This window comes from Giraffa tippelskirchi, chromosome 1 (assembly GCF_054371585.1).
Source record: "Giraffa tippelskirchi isolate mGirTip1 chromosome 1, T2T-mGirTip1v1.2.pri, whole genome shotgun sequence".
In the NCBI taxonomy this organism is placed as follows: domain Eukaryota; kingdom Metazoa; phylum Chordata; class Mammalia; order Artiodactyla; family Giraffidae; genus Giraffa; species Giraffa tippelskirchi.
In genome coordinates, this window is record NC_137275.1 from 224197337 (window position 1) to 224218186 (window position 20850).

Below are 20850 nucleotides of genomic sequence, written 5' to 3' on the forward strand. Positions count from 1 at the left end.
ACGCGTCTCCACCACACCGCCCCCCCCCCCGCCCACAGGGCAGAGGGGAGAGAAACAGAAAAAGGGGTACACATTCACAGATGCTGAGAAACCGAGATGCAAAGCGCTAGTGAGAACCTAAGAAACAGAAGTAAATGAAGACACGGAGGCCTCAGCAGAGAACACCACCTAGAGGTGTTTGGAGACGACGTGCTTCGATGGGCGTGATGCTTTTAATTCCCCTCTCGCAAGCGCCACAAGTGCCCTAGATACACTTAGAGGCGCCGCAGTTGAGAGCTGGTCCGTGTGCTTCGCAGCACCACCCTGCCCTCTGCTGCTGACGACCTGCCGTGGTGAAGCATGCTGTACCCTTCGCGAGGCTCCTGGGGACTTCTGTCCCTCTCCCAGTCCTTACACGTTGCAGGAAACCATTTCCCCTCTCTGTCAGGCTCCGCCCCTTAAAGAAAGACCCCCAGCAGACAGATACAAGGTTCAGACAGCCCAAGAACCAAGGCTGGGGACCTTTTAGTCAGAGGCAGAGACATCACAAAATCCTGGCACACGGCGGCCGGAGCCCGAGAAGGAAAGAACCCGGATCTGAGACTGCCCAGCAAGAGGTGTCACGCACGTGGCGGCAGGTGAAGGGTGGGAGAAGTGGCGGGTCTTGGACCCCGACTCCCACACGGACAGAAGGCCAGGTCCCGACACTTAGGAGCACAGGGGCGCCCCCCGCAGCTGGGGGGCAGGGGCGCCAGGGGCAGGGGAGACGGAACTCGAGTCCACGGCGCCAGCAAGCTAACCTGGAGTCGTAGGAGAGGCTGGTGGAAGCAGAGCCGGAGGTGCTGGCGGCATCGGTGGAGTCCACGTCCGAGAAGAAGGTCTGGCCTGAGCTGGCGCTGAGAGGGAGGAGGGAGTGAGCCTTCCGCCAGCCCTCAGCGCCCCAAGACTTTCCTGGGCATCTCTGGCCCCTCTGCCAAGCACCCTTCCTCTTGGCCAAGCCCCTTTCGGCCACCACAGCGGTGGGAGCGCCTCCTCCCCGTCCGCTGCCTGCCCACGAAGCCTTCAAAGCCCCAGAGGTCACAGAGGCCTTCACTGACCACCTGCCCCGGTCGGCGACACAGCACTATGACAGCTAGAGACGATAAGGAGGGCCGGCCCGGACACCCGTGTGGCCCTTCACGGGCCCAGAGTGCTTTTGTTGACAGGGTTCTGAGTCTCCCAACAGCCAAGCAGCGGCAGGGCAGGAGGCTTGGGGAGGTTAGAGAACTTTGCCAAAGTCACACAGCTGGCAGCTGGCAAGTAGGGGCTGGGGCCCAGGCCTGAGTGACCGAAGTCCTTGCCCCCTCCTCCGTGCCTACAGGAGAGCCCGAGATGACCTTCAGTAGCCAGGAGGATAAAACCGCTGGATGTGGTCCCAGCCGTGGGGGCACCAAGGCCGAGGTGCTGTGGAGCAGAGGGGGCATCCGCCAGCGCCTGGAGAGGGTCAGGGAGGCTCCCCAGAGGACCGCAAATGTGGGGTGACCACAGCTAGTCTGGTGCCAGGCGTGAAGCAGGGGGCAGTGGGAGAGCGGGCTGGGCACGGGGAGCTATCCCCAGGAGCCCCGCAGGCCTACGGGGGTGGGGGGGTGAGGTGTCAGGCTGAAAGCCCTGATGCAGAAAGACCCTTCAGGCAGCCTTCTGCAGTGCAGACCCTTTAACTCGGTGACCCCAGGAGAGTTTCCGCATCCTCCAAGGCCAGGGGAAGAGGGAGTGTCTGTCTCCCTGCTTGGTTCTGTTCCCGTCTCCAGAGCAGACCTCTCTGCCGGGTCCCTCCCTGTTACCTTTTTAAACTCTGGATTTCGTCCAGCGTGAAGTCAAATATGCTGGCCAGGTGGTGGTTGGTGCTCCAGGCTGAGGTGAAGTCACTCTGTGGACACAGGAGGCAGGGGGGTCAGCCGGAGAGCAGCACCTCCCTTCCCGCAGCACCCTTCTCCCCGCGGGGCCCCCAGGGCCACGCCTGTCACTTCCTCTCTCTTGCAGTCCTGCCCAGGGAGGCAGGTCACGCTGGTTCTAGTCCTGGCTCTGGCTCTAGCTGACTGTCCGACCGGCCCATCTGTGGGCTTCGGTTACCTCCACTGCAGAGGTGGGTAACGACCCCCTCCGAGCTTGACTCCCAGAGGTGTCAGCATGGCAGAAGGGAATGAGGATTGTGAAAGTCACCCAGTTGTGTCCGCCTCTTGTGACCCCACGGACTACACAGTCCATGGCGTTCTCCAGGCCAGAATACTGGAGTGGGTAGCCTTTCCCTTCTCCAGGGGACCTTCCCAGCCCAGGGATCAAATCCAGGTCTCCCGCATTGCAGGCGGATTCTTTACCAGCTGAGCCACCAGGGAAGCCCAAGGATTGTGACAGCGCCTTATAAACGGTCCAGGGGAGAAGTGAGGCACTGCTCATACTACTGCCCAGAGCGAGGGCTCTGGTGTGGATGCAAGAGCACTCCAGAGCCCTGGTTCTGGGCCATGCTCTGCCACTGCCTGGGGTGTGACCTCAGCAGAGTCACTGCTCTCCGGGGCCTCAGTTTCCCCACCTGGACAGAGGGGCAAGGCTATGACCCGCTCTGGCCCAGCCTCGCTCTGGGTTCTCAGGAGAACTTGGGGAGACAAAGGAGGAGCCCGACCTGTGTAACCAGCTGTCAGAGGAACCGGTTCTCCTCTCAGGGACGTGGGCGAGTCCCTGGGTCTAGGAGACACGGTTTTCTGTGCAGGAATCCCTATTGGGTGTGGACCCTACGTGTGAAAGCGGAGAGAGAGAAAACGAGAAACTAACACTGGGGATCGCATCTTCCAGCAAAAACTTTGATCTTTTTCTTCTATAAACTCGCCTTTTCTGCTGCTGGAATTCATGAGTCAACAAACTGTGAAGACAGAAAAAGGAGAGGGTGGCCCAGTCAGAGCCCGAAGGCCCGGAGGGTGGCCCCCGGGGAGGGGTGGGGTCACAGCGCGGGGACAGGCTGTCCTTCCCGGGGACACCTGGGGAAGGGGGGGTCCTCTGGGGCCTCGGGCGTGGGAGGTGGAGGCAGGTGTGGTGGTACCTCTCCTCACCCAGGCATCCGGGTGCTCTGCCCCCCCCACCCGCCAGTGCCCAGGAAGGGGGGCTGGGCTCAGCCAGGAGTGCTGCTGCTGCTAAGTTACTTCAGTCGTGTCCGACTCTTTGTGACTTCACGGACCGTAGCCCACCAGGCTCCTCTGTCCGTGGGATTCTCCAGGCAAGAATACTGGAGTGGGTTGCCATGCCCTCCTCCAGGGGATCTTTCCCGATCCAGGGATCAAACCCGCGTCTCTTATGTCTCCTGTGTTGGTAGGCAGGTTCTTTACCACTAGCACCACCTGGGCAGAAGCCAGGAGCCTAGGGACCCCTTCCCCACTCTCACTGCCCTTCACCTCGCTGCCTCGGCCCTAAGCCAGCAAGACTGGGCCCCAGCTTCCCCTCCGAGCAAGGCCACCGAGGGGCTGTGGCGGAGGCAGTGGGGCCTGGCCCACGAGGGCGCCTCCGGCGGGGACTGACTGGCTGGAGTCCTGCCTCGCTCCCTCGGATGTCACCACACAGCCCGTCGGAGGGGGCTGGCGCCGGAGCGGGGCGCAGAGACCCCCAGGTGGGCCGCGGCCCTGCCCTGGGGTCCCGGGCACTGACCCGGGCTTGCTCTTCCCTTTCTTCCGCAGCTCGGAGGCAGCGCTGTGCTCGGGGGGCACCAGGCCCTTGTCGGGCAGCAGCTTCCCGGGCGGGTTGGGCGGGACGCGGATGCGCAGGCGGAAGATGCACTTCTTCTTCTTGATTTCCTTGCCGCAGAGGAACCTGGGGGTGGGCAGGGAGAGGAGAAAGCTCTGGAGCCTGTCCGTCCATCCTCCTGGGGAGGAGAGCCAAGTGTTAAAAACCTCCCTCTCTGCCCTCCCAGACCCAGAGCGGCCGTGGAGACGCTGAGTCCGCAGAGCCCGTGGGGTCAGGGGCTCAGGTGGCTCCTCCCCGTCCTTCCCCATCTTGTGCATCGCGCTCCTCTCCCCTTACTCCTCTGCCTCAACCACCCCCGAGACCTCTGCCCACAGGACGGCCTCATCCTGCTCCCAGGGGAACCTTATGGTGGAAACGCAGGATTCCACAGCCCTCTGTTCTCTGCTCTCCCCAGGGAGACGGGGGCTCCTGCAGGCACTGCCCTCCCCCGCTCGTCCCGGGCTGAGCTGCCTGGGGGCCTCAGAGGTGCCTCACGGCAGTCCTGCCCCCAGGACACTGTCCACGGAGACGGCAGGAGGCCCCGTGCGCTCAAGCGTAGGGCTGTGTCTGGGCCCCAGAGCAGGAGGAGATGGAAGACAGAGTGGATAACCCTCTCTAGAGAGGCCGGGGGAGGTTTCACAGAAGTCAGGGACCGTGTCTGATTCACTGTGGCCTCAGCACCTACACAGGGCTGACACAGTTCAATAAACAGTTGCTGATGGAGCAAATGAATGAAAGGGACTGAAGAGCCTCCGACTGAAGAGTGTCAGCAAAAGCACTCGGGAGGGACGCAGAGGGCTCAGAGTGGGCGGCACTCGGAGGAGACCACGCACAGGGTCCGTGGTGGGAGGTGTGGGCAGGATCTGACCACAGGGGCCTTGACTGCCGAGTTGAGGAGCTTGGGCACTCCCTGTGGCGGAGACATGTGTGTTCCAAGAAGAACTCAACACTCCAGACGGGAAGACACGGGCTGGGGACAGTTAGGAGGCTGCAGCCCACCCGAGATGATGCACCCAGGCCTCAGTGCCTGGCCCAGAACCCCGGATGGCTAGAGCAGGGGGGCAGCCCCCTATGGAGCGAAGCCCAGCAGCAAAAAGGGTCAGGCTGCTGGAGTGGTCAGGGGAGGCATCCCAGAGAAGGTGAGTGCTCCCTGGATCTTGATGGATGGGTGATATGGTCAAAGAGAAGCGGAGGGAGACCCAGATGGGAGCACAGCTGGTAAAAGGTAATGAGGCAGGAAGACACTTCAAACACTGGAAATCCAGCCCATCGGTTCCCACCCCCTCCCAACCCCACACCAGCACTCCCTCCCTCCCTGTACGCACCGGCTCTTGTAACTGTTGAGTGCATTGAGAAGATGCGGTCCTCGGTCCGTCACAGGGGTGCTGGTGAGCTACGGGGGAGCAGGACAGTCAGACCCGGCACGCGGCCTCCGAGAAGGCCGCAGTCCCTGTCCCCTCCTTCCCCTCAACCCCTGGGTGCCCTGAGTCCTCCAGGTGAGGACCACTGACTTGTTCCATGATCTCAGACAAGTCTTTTCACCTCTCTGACCTCACATCCCCATCTGTAAATGAGAATAACTCCTGTTGTAAATGTATCAAGAGCTTTAAAAATGTCCCTGCCCTTGACCCAATAATGGTACTTCATGGATCTTATCGTACAGACATGACACACAAAGTTTTATATACAAAAAAGTTCACTGCAGCATTTTCTTAATGATGGGCAAATGTGGAAAATGGAGAAAAAAAACTATATGCCCAGCAGGACGGAAACAAGTAAACTATGGAGGAAACCAATGCAGCCATGAAAAATGTTGATAAACACTTTCATGATATGGAAAAGTATTTATGATATAAACTGAAAAAGTGACTTAAATTTGTATATACCATGAGTCTGTTTTATATACAGGTCTATTTGTTTTGTTTTTTAGATTCTACATACAAGTGACATATTTGTCTTTCTCTGCCTGTCTGACTTCACTTAGTATGATATTATCTAGGTCCATTCATGTTGCACTGCAGATGGTAATATTTTCACTCTTTTTTATATTTACACATCTTCTTCCACCAATCATCCACTGGTGGGCACTTGGGTTGTTTCTGTGTCTTGGCCATTGTAAATAGTGCTATGACCACTGGGGTACAGGTATCTTTTAAACTTAAAAGTTTTCATCTTTTCTGAATATATGCCCAGGAGTAGGATTGCTGGATCACATGGCAGCTCTATTTTTAGTTTTTAAAGGAACTTCCATACTGTTTTTCATAGTGGCCGCACCAATTTACATTCCCACAAACTTATGGTTGGGCTTCCCAGGTGGCACTAGTGGTAAAGAAACCTCCTGCCAACGCAGGAGACATACGAGTTCAATCCCTGGGTTGGGAAGACCCCCTGCAGGAGGTCATGGCAGCCCTCTCCAGTACCCTTGCCTGGAGAATCCCATGGACAGAGGAGCCTGGAGGGCTACAGTGCATAAAGTTGCAAAGAGTCAGACACAATTGCTCGACTTAGCATGCATGCATGCATGCAAACTTACGGTTAACAAAGAGGAAAAGGATGGGGGAGGGAGGGATAAATTAGGGGTATTGGATTAACATACATATTACTATATATAAAACAGATAAGCAACAAGGATTTACTGTACAGCACAGGGAACTATATTCAATACCTTGTAACAACCTAAAATGGCAAATAATCTGGAAACATATACATAAATTATAACTGAGTCACTTTGCTGTGTATACCTGAAACTAATACATTTTAAATCAACTCTACTTCAATAAAAAATTGCAAATACTGTATAATCTCATGTAAAAAGAAAAATATGTGTGCCTTAGTAGTAGATGTCTCTGAGTGGTGTGATGCAGGCATATGGATGGTTTTAAGTGTAGGTTCTTATACTTTTTGGTACTTTGAAAATTTTCTACCAGGAACATGTAGGATTTTTTTATATATAAATCAGGAAAAAAACTTGTTAAAAAATATCAGCTCTACCTATCTTTTAGGGCTTGACATTAATAATATGTATGTCATTTATAAATTATCAAACACTGTAAATGAAGATGTTATTACAAGAAAAACTTCTGCCAAGAATAAAGATTACTTAAAAAAAAAAATCCCTGTTTCACGAAAGGATTTGGGGCAGTCAGTGGAGAAGATACCTCACTCTGGATGTGGTGGAGAGGGTCTGAGGGTGTCACGGAAGGTGGTACAGCCCTGTAAGTGGTTGGGGAGGCCCTGGCTCAGCTCCAAAGCTGTGTGGTCACCAGCGAGTAGCCCTCCACCTCTGAAATCCTGGAAGTCTCTGGTCTGTTACTTTACTTAGTGACTCCCAGCTCCCAGGACCCCTGGTGAATACTCCTGAATTCAGAGTACTCAGAGGATACTCTGAATACTCTGCTATTCAGAGTATGGCCAGCAGGGGGCAGGCCCACTTCACTTTCCATCCTAGCCAGGTAATTTGGAGTGGGTCACTGCAGAGAGACCTTCTCCAGCCAGATTTGACCCCCACTACAGCTGAGTCGGGGAGGCCCTAAGCCACCTACTACCAAGGCCTGGGTCAGGAAGCCCCTTGCAGGGCCCAGGCTTAGAAGCCTGGACTCAGGGATACAGCAGTTCAGAGACTGGATCTTGGTCCCCACTCAGCAGCCCTCACAGACAGGCAGCGTTCCTGAACAGCTGTGCTCAGAGACCCAGATCCTAGTTCTGCGCTGTGTGAGCCCGGGCACAGCCTTCACCCCTCTGGACTCAGGGCACCCCACCGTGGCAAGGACTCTCGCCATCCCCGCGTCCCACGGCCTCGCACACCTTGCCAAGCTGCAGGAGCTCCCAGTGATGGTTAACGAAGGCCAGAATCTCCTCAAAGTCAAAGTACTTCTTCTTGCTCTGCACGCCCAGGTTGTAGAGGGCCAGGTGAACCACATCGACCCTGGGCAAGGGTGCACGGAGAGGGGGCCGGGGTGAGGCGGCAGCCTGGGCAGCCAGGGGTGCAGCGCCCTGGATCCAGGCTGAAGGGCAGGGGCAAGGCTGGGGCTTGAGGGCTGGAGGCAGAATTGCTCCTGGAGGGACACGGGAGGGGAGAAGCGGAGAGGGGCCAGGAGGGGGCCTGGGCCAAGCCCCACCCTCTCACCATCGCAGGGGCAGCCTCTCGATGTACTCTGGGCCCTGGTTGCACACGGAGCAGAAGAACAGGTAGAACCTGTGGGGGGAGAAAAAGGGCCCAGTGGTAGGAGGGGCTCTGCCATCCCACCCTCGCCCCGCACCCTCGCCCCCCACCTGCTGTCCATGGTCAGCACTGTCCTCATTCCCTCCGAGGAGGGGACAAAGATGGGACAGAACAGGGACCAAGAACTGTTCCCCCATCCCTTCCAACCTCTACCTCAACCCCTGCCCCAAACAGCATTGCCCTGGACTGTGGCTGAGCTCAGAGGGAGCTGAATAAGGCTGGACTGCAGGGGCCCCCTCTTCCCCTCTGCCTGAGAGAGAGACAGAGACAGACACACACACGCGCGCATGCACGTGCACCTACTTCAATCACAAGCCACATGAGACACCAACCAAGACACACACACTATCTGGTTTGGCACACACGCCTGCCACTAGCTTAGCCCCCTTGTTAGAGGCCAGATCAAGTCATCCATCCCCCCTGTGGCTCCTCCAACAATCCTGGGCAGGGGTGGGGCAGGCCTGTGTCCCTCCCGCTCCCCAGACCCTTCAAGAGACTGGGGCTTGGGGAAGGCAGGGCTTTGTCTAAGGTCCCCCGCAAGTCAGTGGAGACTGGGAATGTGGTTCAGCCAGTCCCTCTACTGGGAAGACCTCCCAACCCTGAGCAGCCTCCGTAGACAGGAGGCTATGCTGTCCCGGAGCCCAGGGGTCTGGGGTCTGGCAGGCAATCTGAAGGAGTTGCTGCAGCTTCTGCCCCCGTCCCCCGCCACAACCCCGAGGCCGAGTCGGACCAGACAAGCACCTACCGGTCACCGAACATCATGGGCTCATTGAGACACTGGGTGCAGGCCTCGTGGAACCACTGTCTGCAGCGGTAACACTGCAGCATCCGTAGGTACCACCTGGAGAGCCAGAGGAGCCAGGGTCAGCCAGGCCCGCACTCCCAGCCAGGAATCGGCCTCAGCAACCTTCCCCAACACAAACTTGCCCTCCAGCGGGGGAAAGGGAAGAGAACTCACAGTTACCGAGCCCTGGGCTGTGCCAGGGAGGCCCGAGCAGCAGGACATAACACGGTATCATTTGCTTTCACCAACTGGTCAAACACGGGCCTCTGTTCCCATTTTACAGATAGCTTGTTCCAGGTCACTCAGGAGGCAAGGGGTGGAGAGTGACTCAGATCCTAGCCTCGCTGACTTCAGAGCCCATGCTCTTTGTTACACACTGGAGCCCCCATCTCGGGTCTGTGCCCCACACACTGCTTCCCAAACACTGATGGGGAAAGGTTTGCCCAGGCCGTTTCATGGGAAAATAAAGGCTCTTGTTAGCCTCTCACCTGAGGCTGTATCCATCCTGTTACAACCCACTGAATAATAAGAATGAAAACCAAAAAAGGTATTTTCTTAATTAACAATGCTCAGTTCACACCTTGACAGGTGTGGTCCACGGACCACCTGCATCAGAATCACCTGGAGTCTAGGTTAAAATGCAGAAGACTCCTGGACCTGTTCCAGGTCTACTCAGTTTTGGGGCAGCCCCTGGGAGATGCATATTTGACGATCACCTGAGCAACTCTGCCTGGTAAGCACTGAGAACCACAGCCTCGGTGCTGCAAAGGTCTCTATGTCTCCACCTGTTATCCCAAAGGCCTCACAATACCCACAGAAGGTGATGCGGCCAAGGTTATTAATCTCACTTGAGAGATGAAGCACTTCAGGTGATTTGCCCAAATCACCCAGCTAGGTTGTAAGCACGGCCTTCAGACCCCCAGGGCTTGTCAGCAGAATTGGGGGCTGAGACTCAGGACTTCAGGGCGCCCTGTGAGCTGTTCCCTGCAAGCAGAGGTTCCATCTCTCACTTCTGTGGTTCCTCCCGCAAGGTTGGTGCAGTCAGCCCAAGGGAGCCAGCTCAATCGCCCATGGCTACATGCAGGCCCAGGCCACAAGGAAGAATCAAAGGCGCCTGTTCTATAGTCAGGGTGAGAACACCCTCCAAAGCATCCTCAAACATGCCCAATCCCTGCTCACACACCTCCAGGGAAAAGGATCTTCATCTCTCACCAGCAACCTGTTTCACTGCTTCTGATGATGGGAAGGTTTATCCAAACGTCCATGCACCAACAGTAAGAGCTCACATTTATTAACTGCTTACCAAGTGCCAGGCACCCTGTGAGCCTTTACGTGAATGATCTAAATCACGCTCTACTCACAACCCCCAAGCCATGGGACAGCTACCATGAGAACGGAGCTCAGGGACTGCATAGCTGTAAGGGGCTGGGAGAATGTGGACACTCGGGACCAGGCTATTAACCACTGTTCGACACTTCCTTCTTTTCCATGGAGCCCCAAGAAAACCTCCACCCCCAGCGTCGTCCCCCCCCCCGTCTCCCCCCCCCCCCCCCCCCGTCTCCCTAGTGCTAGCCTCCGGCTCTCCAGGCTCTCGCGAGCCTGTGGGAGGCTGCGCGCTCCTCTCTGGGGGGTCCGGCTACCCGAGCCAGCCGTGCCCCAGCCTCCCTGGAGCCCCGCCCACCGGGAAGACCACGCCCCCGGGGAAAGACCACGCCCCAGGGAAGGCCCCGCCCCGCCCCGCGGGCTTACTCTCCCGGCCCGCCGCAGTAGCAGTAGCATTGCTGCTGGTTGGTGCGGTGCGGGGAGTCCCACTCGAGCTCCTCGGGCTGGTAGGACAGCACCATCTTCACGGCCTGCAGCGTCCTGGCGATGGCACCCTTCTTCAGCGCGCCGCCTTTCTGCGGGGAGATGAGGGCCCGAGTCACCCGCGGGGGGGTCCCAGTTGGGCCACACGTGGATCCCCATCAAGGCTATCAAGGTTAATGCCGGACCAGGTGGGACAAGCCTTTCCAATGTAGTCAGAAACGCACGGAGCCTTTTCTCATCAATCTCAGATCCATCCTCTCTATCCCCAAGAATGTGCATTTTCAATAGTGTTAACAGGAATAAGCACAATAAAAGTCACAATAGGCAATATATATCGACAGTGGGTGCTCACATGGGTTTTTCTATTAGCAAAGCACTATTTGTCGGGGGCCTCCTACACCTGACACCAAACCTGTATCCATTTAGCAGCGGAGGAAACAGGCTCAGGGAGGCTAAGGAACCGGGCCAAGGACATACAGCCGGTAAATGGCAGCCGCTGTCTGCCTCCAAAGCCAGGCACTGTGACCAGGAGTCAGGCCTGAGTCCAGAGAGTCTCTGGGCTTCCAGACTGGAGGGGGGGCGGGGGCGGGCAAGGTGGGAAGGATGGAAGGCTCACCCGCACAGCCAGGGCGAAGATGCACCGTCGGCAGAACCAAGGTGTGAGCAGGGGCCGGTCGGCACTGCCCGCTATGGGGATGTGACACTGCTGGTGGTAACCTAGGAGGGGGGCAAAGGAGGGCAGTGAGTGCCCACGGGGGAGCAGCAGCCCCAGGCTGGGCAGGGCGGCAGCGAGTGCTAGGAGCTGTGTGCCTGCCAGCTGCCAGGGTACTTGCTGGCTGGCACAGCAGCCAGGCTGGCGTCCGAGCAGGCCACTCAAAGCCGGCATGGCCCGGTGCGGGAAGCACGCCAGGCCTGACTTCAGCCTCTGTGCTGCATCTCTGCCCCCCATCCTCTCCACCTATTGGGGCTCCAAAGCGCCTAACTTCTCTCCCTTTCCAGAAGCCCCAGCTCTCCCCCAGGATCACCTCCCTGGGCCCCTATTTCCAGAGACTGGCCCCTCGTCACTCTGCAGTGCCAAGAGAAACAGGAAGCCAGCTGAGGCCCCGAGGATGGGACGCGGAGTGGTTCCCGAGCCAGCGGGGGACGGGGACCCCCAGGCCTGGCCACACTCACCCAGGCCGCACTTTCCACAGATGAGGATCTCGTTCAGGGGCCCTGACGTCTTCCCCAGGCAGATGTTGCACTTGGGCTCCTCCCCTGGAACACCAGCTGAAAGAAAGGGGCCCTGCATGGTCAGCTTGGGTTCACAGGAATGACTGGTCTTAAAACCACAGTCCAGGTGCCGAGCCTCTGGGTCTGAGTGTTGGGCCCCAGAGGCCGATTCACTGAACCTTTCCAACCACTCTGAGCTGCCTGTGACCAGGACCCCATTCTAAAGATGGGGAAAACTGAGGCTCAGAGAGGTTAAGTCCCTTGCTCAGCTAGAAAGCAGGAGAAGGGGGATTCAAATCCACCGCTGTTTGACATCAACTCGTTTGATTTTTGTTTTGTTTTGGCCATACCTCAAGGCATGTGGGATCTTAGTTCCCCAGACAGGGATTGAACCCACGCCCCCTGCACTGGAAGCCCAGAGTGTTAACCACTGGACCACTAGGGAAGTCCCAAATAACTTTTTTCTTTTAGTATTTATTTATTTGGAGACGCAGGGTCTTAGTTGCAGCATGTAGGATCTTTTAATACTCATTGTGGCAAAGTTTCTCTTTTAGTTGAGGCATGTCAGATCTAGTTCCCCGACCAGGGATTGAACCTGGGCCCCCTGCATTGGGAGCACGGAGTCTTAGCCACTGACTGGATCACCAAGGAAGTCCCCCAAATCATTTGTTCTTTTGACAATACCATGCTGCCTCTCCTGCTTAATTTAACTTGATTTGTTAAAGTTTTTTATGTTAAATAACTTTAAACATTTTTTATTATGGCATAATAAAAAAATGTTATAATGAAACTCCTTGTTCTTATCAACAGTCACGAACTCACAGCCAGTCTTGTTTGACTCTATTCCCACCCACTACCCCTCCTGTTTTATTGTGAATCAAGCCCCAAATACCCAATCATTTCCCATAAATATTTCAGTAGGCTTCTCTGAAAGATTACTACTGTCTTAAAAAAAAAAAAGAACTAGTGCCTCTCTAGAACCCAAATATTAAAAATAATTTCTTAATATCATCAACAAATTCAGTGTTCACATTTCTAATTGTCTCAATAGTCCATAACAATTTTAAGTTTGTTCAATTGCTTTTAATCTACAGGTTCCCTTTTTTTTCCTTGAAGTTTGATGTTGAAGAATAAACATGTGTTTGTGTGTGAAGGGTTAGAATGAATACAGTAAGTATGTTCTCATGTGTGTTTCAGTCTCGTTTCATGCAGTAAGTATGTTCTCATGTGTGGTTCAGTCTCGTTTCATGCAGTAAGTATGCTCTCATGTGTGTTTCAGTCTCGTTTCATGCAGTAAGTATGTTCTCATGTGTGTTTCAGTCTCATTTCATACAGTAAGTATGTTCTCATGTGTGTTTCAGTCTCATTTCATACCGTATGTTCTCATGTGTGTTTCAGTCTCGTTTCATACAGTAAGTATGCTCTCATGTGTGCTTCAGTCTCCTTTCATACAGTAAGTATGTTCTCATGTGTGTTTCAGTCTCATTTCATACCGTATATTCTCATGTGTGTTTCAGTCTCGTTTCATACAGTAAGTATGTTCTCATGTGTGTTTCAGTCTCGTTTCATGCAGTAAGTATGTTCTCATGTGTTTCAGTCTCGTTTCATACAGTAAGTATGTTCTCATGTGTGTTTCAGTCTCATTTCATACCGTATGTTCTCATGTGTGTTTCAGTCTCGCTTCATACAGTATGTTCTCATGTGTGTTTCAGTCTCATTTCACACCGTATGTTCTCATGTGTGTTTCAGTCTCGTTTCATACAGTAAGTATGTTCTCATGTGTGTTTCAGTCTCATTTCATACTGTATGTTCTCATGTGTGTTTCAGTCTCGTTTCATACAGTAAGTATGCTCTCATGTGTGCTTCAGTCTCCTTTCATACAGTAAGTATGTTCTCATGTGTGTTTCAGTCTCATTTCATACCGTATATTCTCATGTGTGTTTCAGTCTCGTTTCATACAGTAAGTATGTTCTCATGTGTGTTTCAGTCTCATTTCATACCGTATGTTCTCATGTGTGTTTCAGTCTCGTTTCATACAGTAAGTATGTTCTCATGTGTGTTTCAGTCTCATTTCATACCGTATGTTCTCATGTGTGTTTCAGTCTCGTTTCATACTGTAAGTATGCTCTCATGTGTGCTTCAGTCTCCTTTCATACAGTAAGTATGTTCTCATGTGTGTTTCAGTCTCATTTCATACCGTATATTCTCATGTGTGTTTCAGTCTCGTTTCATGCAGTATGTTCTCATGTGTGTTTCAGTCTCGTTTCACGCAGTAAGTATGCTCTCATGTGTGTTTCAGTCTCGTTTCATACAGTAAGTATGTTCTCATGTGTGTTTCAGTCTCATTTCATACCGTATGTTCTCATGTGTGTTTCAGTCTCGTTTCATACTGTAAGTATGCTCTCATGTGTGCTTCAGTCTCCTTTCATACAGTAAGTATGTTCTCATGTGTGTTTCAGTCTCATTTCATACCGTATATTCTCATGTGTGTTTCAGTCTCGTTTCATGCAGTATGTTCTCATGTGTGTTTCAGTCTCGTTTCACGCAGTAAGTATGCTCTCATGTGTGTTTCAGTCTCGTTTCATACAGTAAGTATGTGCTCATGTGTGTTTCAGTCTCGTTTCATACAGTAAGTATGTTCTCATGTGTGTTTCAGTCTCATTTCCCTCAGCAGATGGAAAGCTCTGTAAGGACAGAAAAGGTATCTGTTCATCTGTGTCCCCAGGACCTCACATGGGTGTGGCACATCACACATGTTCAAGACATGTTTGTTGAATAAATGGTCTCTTGCCTCTTATTCCTGAATATGATCCCAGGAAAATAAAGCAGTTACTTAAAAAATGAAAAGTTTGAATCTCAGGAATTCATGTAAAATCCCATCCATATGATTAGAAAAGGAAATAGAAATAGGTTGGCTTATTATAGTAATTGTGTTACTTTCCATTCCTTTACTGCTTATTAGATACTAACTGACCGTTTGCCAGTTGACAGCAGTTATATTTCTTAACAGTACCAAGAGTACCGTGGGTCTCAGGAAGTCTCCACTGGCTTAATGAAGCGAGGTCAGTACCTACAGTGGGCTCAGGCTTGTGTTCTCATCCCGGGTGAACGTACAGGGCCCTTGTCCTCTGTGAGGAGCAGCCCAGGAGAGGAGACCCTCATTGCTTTGGATCTTGAAATAGTACATTTAGGGTGAGAAGGGCCTGGAGAAGCATAGGTCTGCATCAGCCACAACATCCTGGAGAAAAAGACAACCTGGAAACTCTTCTAACTGGATGGGTCCTGTGGTCTTTGCTTGGCAAGCTCCTAAAATCATCTCTTATGGTAACAGATTCTTAGGAAACTGACTCCCTGTAACTCAACAGCACCGGTGGTGGTGTAGTTGCTGAGTCGTGTCCGACTCTGAGATCCCATGGACTGTGGCCCTCCAGGCTCCTCTGTCCACGGGATTTCCCAGGCAAGAATACTGGAGTGGGTTGCCATTCCCTTCTCCAGGGGATTGTCCTGACCTAGGGATCAAACTCGTATGGCCTGTGTCTCCTGCACTGCAAGTGGATTCTTTACTGCTGAGCCATCGGGGAAGCCAGGTCCAAGGAATGTCGGGCCCCAAAACCTGCCTCTTCCTCACATACCATGTCAGTCCTCCTGTTAGACCATAAATGGCAAAAAGGTCTGTTCTCACATGGTAACTCATTGGGAGGGGCTGCCTGGCGCTCCCCATTGAAAATGAGTGTTGTGATTGATCAGTGACGTCTGTCATGCGCATGGCAGGGGAGAATGGTGGCAAGAATGCCCCCAGTTTGTCATCTTTGTAAGACAGTATCAGCCCTCTGAGGGCAGGGATGATACCCAGCCCAGCTCCCTTCCAGCCCTGCAAACGGGCCCAGCTCCATCCTGCTACGTCCATCATCACCCTGTCTGGTCCAGGCTTGTTGGGTCTTTCCCCCATGGAGAGAGCTGCCTCCTAGCTCTTTTAACATGCTGATAGAGGACACTGTGCTTACACCGAAAGGTTTCAATTCCGACTGCCTGGGCCCCTTCTCTTCCTAGCCCCAGAGTGACCCAGAGCTTTGGGCAGCCGGGAAATACACACAGGCCTGGGACACAACCCTGCTCTCCCAGCCCCTCCTCAAGCTGCCTTCTCCATTTGCCTGCCTCCCTCACGAGGTATGAATACTCAAGAGGATGACAGATGTCATAAATGAGTTTTCATGTAAATGTACAACTGGTAATGTCCAAGGACAAGGCCAGATGCCAGAAGTTAAGACACAGGAGGAGAGAAGGAAAAAAATGGAGGTAGAAGAGGAGAGTGGACCAGGGGTGGGGGAGGGGTGCCTGAAATCACAGGAATACTCACCATGCTGTATGTCCTTCCATAAGACCCAGTATTTGGAATTATCTTCAAAAGTCACCAGGCAGCTCTGCTTAGAACTGCTGACCTGGAGCAGAGAGAGGCAGGAGCAGTGTGAGACAGTAGCTGGGGAAAAGCCACTTGAACACGATCTTCCTCTCCCATCTCCACCCCCACAGGGCAGAGAGATTAGACTCCCTACTTGTGCTTCAAGAATCCGCCTACAATGCAGGAGACCTGGGTTCGATCCCTGGGTTGGGAAGATCCCCTGGAGAAGGGAAAGGCTACCGACTCCAGTATTCTGGCCTGGAGAATTCCATGGACTGGAATAGTCCATGGGGTCACAAAGAGTCACTGTGTGCTCCAAAAAGTAGAGCCAGGCCAGAAGGAGAATGGCAGTCCTGAAGGTTGTGCATGCCCGCTCCCTGGAGGTGGGCAGCGAGGGACTAGGCGACAGCAACTTGGTGGGAATACCGAGGCCAGATGATCACCTGTGATCTCTCCAACCTGATTTTGTTTTGTTTTGTCGGCTCCCAGAGCACTTGTCTAAAGGTGATGGCCCTAAGGGTGGCACCTGCTTTTGCAGGCTCCGCCTCCTTCCACTTTCAGCTTTGGAGCAGGAAGGCACGGCAGGAATTGGCCAGCAATCTCCCATCCTCCACCCCTGGTCTGAGCAGAGAGATGCTGAGCCTGGGGAACTGGGGCCAGGGAGGAAGGGTTTACCCTCTTGATCTTCCCAAGATAATACAGTCCATCTGTCCACCGGCACAGCACATACTGGCCCTCCGTCAGCTTGGACATCAGGTCTTTGAAGTTGTTCTTGGCTTTTGCCAGGGCCCCCTTGTTAGGGAGGTGGCTGGTGGCACCATAGGAGTCCCGAGTCCCTGGGTCCAGAGCTCGATTCTCCATCAGCTTCCACTGACACTGGAAGAGAAAGGAACAGGGTTTTTACTCCTTACTTCAGGAGAGAAGGGAGAAAGGAAAGCAGCGACCATTTATGTAACCTGTGCTACGTGCCAGATGCTTTTATCATCTCACGGGTTCTCGTGACAACCTGCAAGGTTGTCACTGTTATTCCCATTTTACAGGTCAGGAAACTGAAGTCTGGCAAGGGGCAGTGGCTCTGGGGTCAGAGGCAGAGCCATGGTCCATAACCAGGTGAGCCGATTCTAAGTCCTGCACTTGCCCCACCCCTACCACGCAGCCTTGTACAGAGAATGGCTCTTTCAACCAACCACAGAGCAAAATCCCCCTGCCCAGGTGTGTGTATGGGGGATCTGAACCATACCCCCTGGCTTTGGAGCCAGAGGTTTTACCCCTAAAGCAAACATACCCCGTGTTCTCTGAGTGGAGGGCCTTCTCCAGGAGAGCAGTGGGAGGTTTTCAGACCCCTGCCCCCTCCGGAGAGCTAGCCAGAGAAACTCACCTAGAAAGGAAAACGCCTGGGGGCTTATGAACTGGTAGAGACTTGGCCACCTGTGTCTTCTGTAATCTCCTTTTCTGTTCTCAATTATGGGGTGATTTAATGGAAACCAATTCTGGGACATTTAAACTCCCTTATGCTTTTACTCAGATGCAAATTGGCTCCAAGCAGTGAAGTCATCGCCATGCCAACCTCTCTACATCTGTCTCTCACCATCCCATAAACCTACTGCTCCTGCTGCTTTCCCACTTCCTGCTAACGGTTACTACTCTGGCCCCCAGAACAGCCCAGCATCTTTGACTTCTCCAACCGATGAGTTGCCACAACCAGCCAACTTCAAGCACCGTGATTTCTGGCTTCCTCTTGTCCATCTCCCTGGCCTGGTCTGAGTTCAGGCCTCATCTTGCCTGGCCATTCATTCATTCATTCAATAACTGTTTCCTGCTCACTCAGCTGCTGGCACCTGGGATGCAGAATGGTACCACCAAGGCACAGCGCTAAACAGGCCACTCCCTGTCTTCCTGTCTCCCCACCAGACTCCTCCCCAGGGCCAACAATTCCCATCTTCTTCTTCTCCCAGAAACCTTCGGTGGCATTCAAAGCCCCCCACCCCAAGGCCCCCTCCTCCTCAATCTGCGCTCACGTGGCTCCAGGCCTCTCCACACACTTTCCACTAAGCCAAACCACAGCACGCTCTGTTCCCTGCACCCACTATGCCAGTCCCCTCCTTCTCTGCCCAGCGCTGGGCACCTGGTGTTATGATTACCTGTAGATTACAGGGAGACAGTCGTGTGTGTTTCTCCGTGTGAGTGCGCGTGTGCTCCTGTGAGACGGTGTTTGATGTCTACAGCCTTGTGGCGGTGAGTGTAGGAAACGGAGCACATGTGTGTGCATGTCAAGGGCCCCGGGGCACGCAGGGCATTGCTGGGGTCTTCATTCTCCAGATGGTGGCGCGGCCGCATCCTCTTCCCTCCACCCCCAGTTCCTCCCTCCTCCCCAGGGCACAGCGCACAGGCGCTGGGCAGGGTGTGCGGTCCAAATCTCTGCCTTCTCCCCGCCACCTGGCTGCCGGGCGCTGCAAGGTCCTGCCCCGGCGGGCCTGGCCCGGGCCCGCGGCAGGTTCACAAACTGACACTTCCTCCCCCGCCGCGCCATTGGGAGCAGGCCCAGTCGCCGCACCCCCCTCCCTGACCGGGCGGGGGCCCTCGGGTGGCGGGCCCCCCCAACCCGCGCCTCCATCCTCCCGGAGCGGGCCCCCGCGGGCTGTGATTGGCTGATTCAAACCCATCTGCAAAGAAATGCCTGTTTGCGGGTTCTCGTCGGCGTCCAGTTCAAATCCGCGGCACCCGGAGCGCGGGGCCGGGCGGGGGCAGGAAGCGAGGATGATTCATGCGCCGGGGCCTCTCCCAGGGCGGCCGTTGGCTTTTTTAAAAGGGTGTTCGGGAGGGGAAAACGCTTGCAGAAGGACCCCCTTCGGGTTCAAGCGCTCCGATCTTCAATCGCTCCGACGCCAGGCCTCCCCCCATCCCCACCCCGCTGCAGCCTGACTTCGGACGTGAGCGAAATCCCAAACGGCCCTGTCGGTCTCCAGGCCCGTCCCCGCCACCAAACAGGAAAAGTAAAGATTTGGGGCACGGGAATAGCGACCTGTCACACACGGCCCCCCCCGCAAAGGCTCAGGGACCCGGGCGGGGCTCCCGCCGCCCCGCGGACACCGTTCACCCCTCTCCACCCCGCTCCCACCTCCAGGCGTGCATCTCCCCGGGACTCCAAACCCCCCTCCCCGCCCCGAGGCGTTTGACCCGCCAAAGTCCAGGGAAACTTCCCAAAGAGGGATGACTGCAGGGAGAGGCGAGAGTGGCGAGGAGTCCCCGGCCCGGGCCGGCCGCCTGCAGCGCTGAACTTACCGCGAGGCTGCGTGTCCGCCGGTCCCACTTGGAGTCTGGCCACCAGGCGCATCGGCGGCGGAGGCGGCTGCGCGCGGCCCGCGGCTGCCCGGCCGAGTGTCCGCCCGTGGGGCCGGGGTCGGGGTCTCGGCGGGGGCGGGGCGGGGCGGGGGCGCCGCGGGGAGGAGGGGGGACGCAGGAGGAGGAGGGAGGGGCCCGGGCGCTCAGGAAGGGGCCCCCCGGGCGCGGGGCGCCATCTTTTTCGCGTTTTCCCGCGAATTATTGACGTCCCGCTTATGTAATTAGCGGGGGCCGCGCCGGCCTCGCCATTGGAGCCCGCGGCCGCGGGGCCCCGCCGCGCCGCCCGCGCGCCGGCTCGCCCGCTCCCGCCCCCGGGCCGCCCCCGCGCCGCGCCCCGGCCCCCGCCCCCGCCCCCGCGGGCGCGCATCCTCCGCCACCGCGCGCCCGGCGCAGACACGCGGCGCGAGCGCACACGGACGCGGGGCCCCGGCGCGGCCACCCGGCGGAGGCGCGCGCGCGGCGCTCGGGGCCGGCACACACTTGTCGACGAGACCCAGCTCTGCGCGCCGGGCGCAGACGTCAGCTGGCGGGGACACACGGCGGGGAGGTGCGGAGGCGCAGGGACGCGCTGCCCAGACAGACCTGGAACAACCCAAACGGAATTCGCGCGACAGAAACACAAGAATGTCCTGCGCTTGCAGCGGAGAAGGCCCGCAGAGAGACACGGCGCACGGCACAAACGCAAGCTGACCACACATGATGTACACGACACAACACACACTAAAAAGTAGGGACGCAGATACGCAATAGTGTACGCAGCGTAGACACACAACAAAACAGGCATAGAGTCCCAACACAATAACACAGACACACCAGAGAAACAGCACACCAACAAACTGCACACACGCGAAGCGGAGAAACACAACACAAAGATACAATTGTAACCCCCCCACACACACACACACAACATTTAAATAAGTGGCACCAGGTGAAAGAGCATGCAGTCATAGGAATAGCAGACTGAGGCCGGGGACACGGCTCCAGTTAGTATCGGTCCTGGCCCGAGGGAGGATGGGCAGAAATGTCCGCATCCGGACTCACTCTCTGGGGAGTGGGCCTTGGGGTACGGTCTCTCTGGCTGGCTGGGTCTACCCTTGTTATGCATAAGGCAGACATTATAGTCGGAAGCACTCACCCCATAGGCCAGCTCCACCACGGGGGCTGTGGGACCCTGAGCAAAGCACTTCAACTCAAATTTCAATCTCATCTAAATAGAGTTGTTGGGAAGGTTGGGGTTAATGTATGCAAAGCCCTCAGCAGCCAGTGGGTGTGCAATAAGTGATTATTGTAACTTTGTCAAGAAATCATGTACTCACTGAGTGCCCCCCTCCTCCCGCAGGAGTGGGACTAGAACTGGGGGCA

At 55.3% G+C, this 20850-nt stretch overlaps 1 protein-coding gene across 4 annotated transcripts in view; it reads right to left on the bottom strand.

Annotated features, from left to right (window-relative positions):
• PHF19 (PHD finger protein 19) overlaps positions 1 to 19785 on the bottom strand; it is a 22511-nt gene extending 2726 nt beyond the window's left edge. The window contains exons 1-15 of one of the 4 annotated variants that reach the window (XM_081528433.1): positions 19429 to 19785; positions 16822 to 17022; positions 16105 to 16186; positions 11709 to 11804; positions 11152 to 11252; positions 10479 to 10627; positions 8691 to 8786; positions 7850 to 7918; positions 7528 to 7648; positions 5049 to 5116; positions 3649 to 3810; positions 2785 to 2872; positions 1800 to 1885; positions 780 to 875; positions 199 to 436 (exon numbers count right to left, since the gene is read on the bottom strand). In XM_081528433.1, the coding sequence (XP_081384559.1) occupies positions 424 to 436; positions 780 to 875; positions 1800 to 1885; positions 2785 to 2872; positions 3649 to 3810; positions 5049 to 5116; positions 7528 to 7648; positions 7850 to 7918; positions 8691 to 8786; positions 10479 to 10627; positions 11152 to 11252; positions 11709 to 11804; positions 16105 to 16186; positions 16822 to 17007 (1413 nt within the window). In that variant the 5' untranslated portion in view covers positions 17008 to 17022; positions 19429 to 19785 and the 3' untranslated portion in view covers positions 199 to 423. Of the gene's footprint in view, positions 1 to 198; positions 437 to 779; positions 876 to 1799; positions 1886 to 2784; positions 2873 to 3648; positions 3811 to 5048; positions 5117 to 7527; positions 7649 to 7849; positions 7919 to 8690; positions 8787 to 10478; positions 10628 to 11151; positions 11253 to 11708; positions 11805 to 16104; positions 16187 to 16821; positions 17023 to 19428 lie in introns of those variants that run through there. The other 3 variants (XM_081528424.1, XM_081528419.1, XM_081528441.1) reach the window with 3 other exon arrangements.
• Between the last annotated feature and the right edge of the window lie 1065 nt (positions 19786 to 20850).